At 33.3% G+C, this 8,121-nt stretch overlaps 1 protein-coding gene across 1 annotated transcript in view; it reads right to left on the bottom strand.

Moving 5' to 3' along the window:
• edn3b (endothelin 3b) overlaps positions 1–4,256 on the bottom strand; it is a 9,522-nt gene extending 5,266 nt beyond the window's left edge. The window contains exons 1-2 of the mRNA XM_016509069.1: positions 3,845–4,256; positions 2,922–3,129 (exon numbers count right to left, since the gene is read on the bottom strand). Of these exons, the coding sequence (XP_016364555.1) occupies positions 2,922–3,129; positions 3,845–3,908 (272 nt within the window). The 5' untranslated portion in view covers positions 3,909–4,256. The remainder of the gene's footprint in view (positions 1–2,921; positions 3,130–3,844) is intronic.
• Positions 4,257–8,121: the final 3,865 nt, after the last annotated feature.

Below are 8,121 nucleotides of genomic sequence, written 5' to 3'. Positions count from 1 at the left end.
TAACTCCGTTTTTAACAATTCTCAGAAATCATGTTTTTTCATTGTGCATTCCAATTAATCTCAATCAAACTGCAGTTGGGTTATTTTGACTAGGTTAAAAAAAAAAACAGCTAACTAACACAATAAAACACAATAAAAACATCATAACATAATAAAAAAACGTGATTTTTGAAATAAATAAAAAAACGGAGTTATCTGTTTTTGCAAATAAACTCTTCATATATATTATATACTGTAATACATTTTTCAGGATTCTTTTATGAATAGAAAGTTCAAAAGAACAATATTTATATGAAAAATAAATATTTTATAAAATTACTTCACTGTCACTTTTGATCAATGCATCCATGCTGAATTAAACAATAAATTAATAAAAAGAAAATGTTGAAGCCAAAACCTTTAAATGCCAGTGTACTTTAAATAGTTCACAAAAATGTAAATTCTGTCATCATTTACTCACTCTCTTGTTATTCCAAACCTGTATGACTTTCTGTCTACTGCTGAACACAAAAGAAGATATTTTGAAGAATGTTGGTAACCAAACAGTTTTAGTTACCATTGACTTCCATTGCATGTTCAAAAAACAAAACAAAAAAGAAAACAGTGAGACAACTTCTCAAAATATCTTCTTTTATGTTCCACAGAAGAAAGAAAGTCATACAGGTTAACAATCCCTTTAACACCTGAAACATTGTAAAGTATATCATCTTTTTATTATTGTAGAAGCAAACCCAGCTGGAATTGCATTGACACTGAGATAAACCATAAGAGGCTGCCTCTAGTGATGGCTTGGAACAAGGGCCAGAAATCTTTCTGCAGACTCATCTGGGAAGGCTTCCATGCACTTTATATGAGCTTCTCTCTCATCTCCAGCCACTCTCTTCAGTACTCTCTTTCTGAACGCATGCCTCTCATCTCACATCACAAGTGTTTGCTCTCATGTTGACCATTTGGTTTCAGTGTGGAGCCAGGGGTCCGAGCTGAATTCCTGAAGGATCGCCTGTCAATATCAATGGTGAGTGCCACAACACATTGTAAGTCATAGTTTAAATAGCTCAGCGTCAGTCTGAATCACTCTACTAAAAGTCCTGTGGCGATCTCTCATGTATTTGGCTAAATAGCGATAACTCATTCATGTCTGCATGTTGTTGTACAACCGAATATATCTATATTTAAATATATCTATATTTAGAAATATATTTTAATCACGTGTTTGCTGGCTATGGAATGATATTGAATAGAGAGTATTAAGGAGTGTTGGGTATGGCCTCATTTTAGTCCTTTATTCTGGCGAGACAAATGGGCACTGAAACCTGGTTTATTTTGAATGATATATTGTGTGTGCTGGCTGTCAAAAAGTGATCTTATTCAAACTCTAATTTTTGAGAATCCTCTGCTTCTATTGCATCAGCACCATGGACAGTAACCGTTACCATGGAAACACAGTCACATCAAAATATGCTTGTGGTAAGTATTGCAGAAACTTAAGCCGGACCGTCTTTGTACAATTTAAAGAGCAGACACCATTAAATCAATGACACTCCTTCAGTCTGGCCAATCAGGTTTAACTACATATCCATCAAAATACTAACATTTATTTAAGTCACAGTTGAATTGTAAAATATTATATATATATAATAATATTAAATAATATTTTACAATTCAACCATGACTTAAATAGTTAGAATTTTGATGTATATATTATTATAGTACTGTATACTGCCGTTCAAAAGTTTTAGATCGGTAAGATTTTTAAATTTTATTTTGACCCAAAATACAGCAAAAACAGTAATATTGTGAAATATTTTACAATTTAAAATAACTTTTCTATTTGAATATATTTTAAAATGTAATTTATTCCAGTCTTCAGTGTCACATGATCCTTCAGAAATCATTCTAATATGCTGATTTGATGCTCAAGAAACATTTCTTATTATTATTATCAGTATTGAAAACAGCTGTGTACAATTTTTTTCAATTCTTTCAAACAATTTTTGATTCTTTGATAAATAGAAAGTTAAAAAGAGCAGCATTGATCTGAAATAGAAAGCTTTTGTAACATTATACACTACCGTAAGTTTGGGGTCAGTGTTTTTTTCTTTAAAAAAAAAAAGAAAAAAAGAAATTAAATAAATTAATACGTTTATTCAGCAAAGATGCATTAAATTGATCAAAAGTGACAGTAAAGACATTTATAATGTTACAAAAGGTTAAAAAGATAAATACAAAAATATTTAAATATATTAATTAAAAATTATATGAATTTTATTTAATATCATTTACTAAAATGTAAATATTAATATTTAAAAACATGTGTTTTGTATTTAAGTAAATTATATGTTTTAGCTTAATAATAAAATATATAATTTCACATGCTGCACTGTATTATTTGTTTGTCCTTATTCCCCTTTATAATCCAAGCTAAATTACAACTACTCAGTGTTTTATGACTCTTAATGGAAAACAATATTGGTCCAATAGAATGGAAAAGAAAAAGAAACAGAACAACCATATCCAATTACTTTTAAGCACCTCTCAGTGCTCCTGTCCTGAATATAAAGGTCACTGGGTTGATCATTCATCAGACTACAGGCCTGAACAAGAAACTATCAAAGCAGATTCTTCAGCATGACTGAAAGTCCTTGCCCTGATCTCATGCATGGAATGTACTTTCCCAGGGGTTCATTTTGTTCACCCCTCTCGAAACCAAACCAACAATACATTCAGAGGAGTGAATGTCTGTTTCTGCAGAATGTTTTACCTTTAAAGTATACATTTTAAGTATATTGTGACCAAATATGTTGCTGAAACATGTTTGCGTAAACTGAATAGCATACATTTTATTATTAATTTTATTTGCATTTTGTTTGACACGGACTATTAGACAATAAAAAAAAAAAAAAATATTGTAATGTACTCACTGTGGGGTGTTGATCCAGATGATGCCCAAGTGACAGTAATAAACACATTCCCTGTCCTTAAAGGAGTAGCAAGTGCAGCGCTTGGATCTTGTGCGGGTGTGTGATGCTGAAATGAGCTCTGCTTCTGTCAGCTGATGTAAAACACTGTTCGGATCATCAGAGAAGATCGGAGATGAGTGCAGGTCTCCAGCCCTGGATAATGATGCACCTTTAATTTGAACAATAATCAATCATTATCAAAGGGCATAGCTAATGTCCAAGCACACTTAAATGTGTGTGTGTATATATATATATATATATATATATAAATTAAGTCTATTTAAGACAATGATTATTTTTGTGACTTTTGGTTTTGTGTAAATACCGTTATTCTAATTTGTGATTCTCATTACTGACAACATAATGTAATACAGTTTTATTGTTTCACTGCACAAAAATAGTTATATTATTATTATTGTTGTTGTTGTTAATAATAATATAATAATAAATTTGTAGATTAACACAATTATTTTTATATTATAATTATAATAAGAATTATTATTATTACCATTATAATTACATTACACTATTGAGCAAAGAAAATGAAAATGTGCTTGATTTTCATGACAATAATGTCACAATGCAAAAAGGCGTATATAGCGTAGCTTAAAATAAATTAAAATTAAAGCCATCATTTATTCTGTCTTGTGATCTGGTGACCCACCAATTAGCCACATAACAGTCGATAATGAGGAAAGTCATAAGAACTGAATGACATATGTAGGCTAAATAGAACTTAAAACTAGTCAAATAGCAAACTATTAATGGCTCCTATAAATTATAAACCCACTTCACTCATGTAAAACTCACGTCGGTCATCCGACGTGACGTCGAGAGTGACCGACTGAAAGGGAACAGTGGTTCAGTATAGTTGGAACACTTACCCACGGTGAAAATGTTTAACAAACTCACAAGTAGCAAAAGAGCACCAGGAAACAGTTTTGCCATTTTGCCAGCGTCCTCACTGAGCGCGCAACCAATATCAGACGCGGTATCCGAGTTTCTAAATTAAAAATGTCTTCCAAAACAATTCCACTTCAATCCACAAACCACTTCTGAGCATCCTCTTCTTCATCTCTGAGAAAGCTCCGGTGAAACGGAAAAAAAGCTTTTTTTAACGGTCAGTCAAAATGTATATTTATAGCTCGTGTTGACACCACCCACACACACGAGTTCAGAGGAGCGACCGATGCTCTGAAACATGACAGATCATGTCAGCATGATATTACAAAAGTAACGCGCTTAGGAATTTGGATACGTCCCTTTATAGTCCATCTTTTGTGTATAGATATCCTAAAACAGTCCGTTATTTACACTCCATTGTCTTTTTCCACTTCAGGAATTTTAGCACTAATCATTCTCAGCTTTGAGAAATTCGCTCACGCTTATACAGCTACCTAGCCCATTATTTATTATTTTACCTTCATAGCTGGAAGACATTAAGGTTGGCCTCTTGAAAACCAATCATATGGTTTCTGGTCTACCTCAGGTTTACAAAACTGTAGAATAATAAATTGTGGCATTTAACAACCCTCACTTTTATTGCAATGATCTTGTGAGCACAGTGATTTTTTCCTTTTGGGAATGTTAATGATAATGTGGCACTATAAGGCATTTTATAAGGTTTTGGAAGGTAGTAAAGAGGAACTCCCAAGAATCCACTTTTCTTCACAATATGCTAATTTACTTAGTCACCCTTATTAAATTATATTAAAGGAACAGTTCACCCAAAAATGAAAATTAGTTGAAAATGTATATGCCATCAGGCCATCCAAGATGTAGATGAGTTTGTTTCTTCATCAGAAAAGATTTGGAGAAATGTAGCATTACATCACTTGCTCACCAATGGAACTTCTGCAGTGACTGGGTGCCGTCAGAACGAGAGTGAGCGAGTTTTCATTCTGGGGTGAACTATTCTTTTCAGTGGGTTCACACCTAATTCTTTAAGTGTTTTCTTTGAAAGAATTTTTCAAGAATTTATAAATATAAACGCATTTATACAGTATGTTGCATTTGAAGGTCTTACACTGACCTACATCAGTGGTTTCTATGCAGGAGGCTAAAGAGTGAAACATTTTTCCTTTAATCCACAAAATACCATAGAGTCATTTCAAAGCAAATAAACATTTTTGCCCACCTCAGTGTCCTGCTGACCTCAATTTCCTCTTCAGTGTTAAGTTTGACGGCCAGTATCCCTCAGAGAATTTCAAGCCCTTTATAAATCTCTTCAGGGTCTGGCGGTGTTGTTTATCAGCTAAACTTTTATAATTTAGGTCACATTATTAAAAGGTAAGACACTTCTGTGATATTTAGTTCACAGTGTACCCAGATTTAAAGGAACACTCCACTATTTTTGAAAATAGGCTCATTTTCCAACTCCCCTAGAGTTAAACAGTTGAGTTTTACCGTTTTCGAGTCCATTCAGCCGATCTCCGGGTCTGGCGGTAGCACTTTTAGCTTAGCTTAGCATAGATCATTGAATCTGATTAGACCGTTAGTATAAAGGGAATAATCAAGGAACTTACTGCCGTACCATGGTTGCAGCGACTGTTTAACTCTAGGGGAGCCTATTTTCAAAAATAGTGGAGTGTTCCTTTAAAAAAAAACATTTTTTTTTATTCTGTGTTGTATCTAATGTTCTATTCCTGACTGATAAAATAGCCTATTAGATAGACATGCTATTATTTTAATGCAAAAGGACACATTTACTTATCTGAATTTCATAAGGGTCTTGGCAGAAGCTGTATTTGGGCACGGGACATGCCTATCCCTATCCCTAAATCAAACCCACAAACATCAGGAAGTTTTCCCATCCAGCAAAGGTTAACTGCAGTGGACAAAGAGGAATTCCACACCAATTATATGGGGAAAAAACAGAACAGAAACAATTCACTCACAAGCATCTCTCATTTTTGTGGACAGTGGGAAATAAGGAGTTTTTCATATCAGTTGCTGTAATTTTGCAATTATTGCAAAGTGATTGTAATTCAGAAATACCCATAGTCTGACTGTGCATTAATTCAGATCAAATGTATATCAAATATTACATAACCACTTCATATCCAATAAAAGTTGGACATTTTATAAATTGCTATATCCTTTGCGGATATAATTTCCAAAGGTGTTTATCTAACAACAAACAATATTTTCATAAGCACTAAGAGTTATTATGATGAAAAGCATTTTTGGAGCCAAACTCCTGGAGACATTTATGTATGCTCTGCCTGGAGGTTTGAATGTTTAAGAAGCTCTGCCTCAAAAGCTACTAAATACTTGCAAGGATAATATATGTTACATCAGTATTCAAACATATATGCACAAAGCAAACACCGTTTAATTACAGCCAAGTAAAACACCATGCACTTGAAGCTTTGCCCAGTCCCAGCTGTGAAACTATACAGAAAATCTAGTTTAATCACTTTCCTGACCCTACCATGGCATGACTTCGTAAAAGTTCCCTTTCTATAGACTAAAACATTTTTCTTAACCGAAAACCTGACACCTCATTGAGAAATGTAATATTTTGCAGAAGTTTGTTGTTTTAGTGTAGAGAGATTATAAAATATAATTTGTTATGGAGAGAAACTCAAGAAAAACTAAAATCTTAATCTCCAATAAATATACTGGATATTTTCATCAAAAATAATTCCACAGATTCTTCTATTTTTCAAATAAATTTCCCAAATTTCACATATAAAGGAAAGAATGTGGGTCTTTATTTATAAAAAAAATCTATACTAACAAGCTATGAGGAAGAGACTAGGTCTTGAAATGATAGGATTCTGAAAAATCCAGCATTGCTTTTTAATTAACAAAATGTAAAATATGAATATATATATGTACAGTTATAAGTACATACATGTCCCTAATGAATCTGATTTCAGGTTGTTACCAGCATGTAATATGGATTCAAGATGGTCACATTTTATTTCATTGGAGGAATTTGAATGAAATATACCTCAGGGTACATGCCAGGCTGAATTTTACACAGATGAAAATGAGGCTGGGAATGACAGATTAATAGTCTTTACAATTGCATCTACTGCATAAAAGTTCTAGATCGCATAATTATAATAAACAGACAAACAAACAAACACTAATGACTTTCAAAAATAAAGTTTTTTTTCATCAGCTGAAAAATGTGCATGTTTTAAATAACAGTACAGTCCATTGAACACCTTGTAGTACTACCCTGTCATCCAGTCAAAAATTAAATATGGCACTATAAGTCTAGAAATGCACATTGTAACAATAACTGACATCTGAAAAGACTTTATTTTCTGCAGTTGTGCAGTTGGCACATCTTTATATCTCCTCTAGACCAGATAAAATGTCACAGTTTTCCACAGATGGTACAGAACATTTAAAAAATGATGCCAAGTAACTTGTGCTAAACTCTGATAAAGCAAAAGTACTAATCATTGGTCCAAATCTCTGTGTAGATAGTTCAACTGTTATATCATCCTATACAGTCTCTAGAACATCATTCTTTCACTTAATAAAATGGAATGATCTTTTTCAAGATGCTGGACAGGCACGTGCACACATAAACATCAAAGGGGGCTTGAGCACCTGCCCTTTTTCTTCCTCGAGAGAAAGTGCCCTTTTTTCAGTTTTTTTTAAATTTTTTAAATTTTTTTAAATAAATTAATATATGTGTGCGTGTTACTGTTTGATCACAGCTTTCCCTGTCAAACAAATAAAAAACTAAATATCAGGTCGGGTCAGGAAATGTTGAGACTCTGATCGGCACATCACAGTCACAGACAGAGAACCGCAGCGGCAGAAGTGAAGCCCTCCCTCTCTTTCCAGTTGTGTTTGTCTTGTTGTGGAGGTGCGTGGTGATGAACAAAAGACTAAGCTACCGGTGCCACGAATTTACAGCTAATTATTAATGACAAAAGGCAAATGAAGTTAATTTGTCTTGCTAACATCCATGACTCATGAGAGCTGCCATGTAAGTTAGCTAAAGTCTAGCAGGTTAGACCAGTGCGCGTTCTTTCACTGCATGATTCAGTTTATTAAAATGCATTTAGAACGATCACAAAATTCAAGATATCGGGGCAGAAATGTATATTTATATCATTCCATATAGTTAATCAGTATCACACGAAGACTGACGTTTTTTCCACCAAAAAGCAGCATGATTACAAATGTGATA

This window comes from Sinocyclocheilus rhinocerous, unplaced genomic scaffold, assembly GCF_001515625.1.
Source record: "Sinocyclocheilus rhinocerous isolate Xijiao unplaced genomic scaffold, SAMN03320098_v1.1 scaffold263, whole genome shotgun sequence".
Lineage (NCBI taxonomy): Eukaryota > Metazoa > Chordata > Actinopteri > Cypriniformes > Cyprinidae > Sinocyclocheilus > Sinocyclocheilus rhinocerous.
Note: the sequence above shows the minus strand (reverse complement) of the source record. Positions and strands in the feature narration are given on the sequence as shown.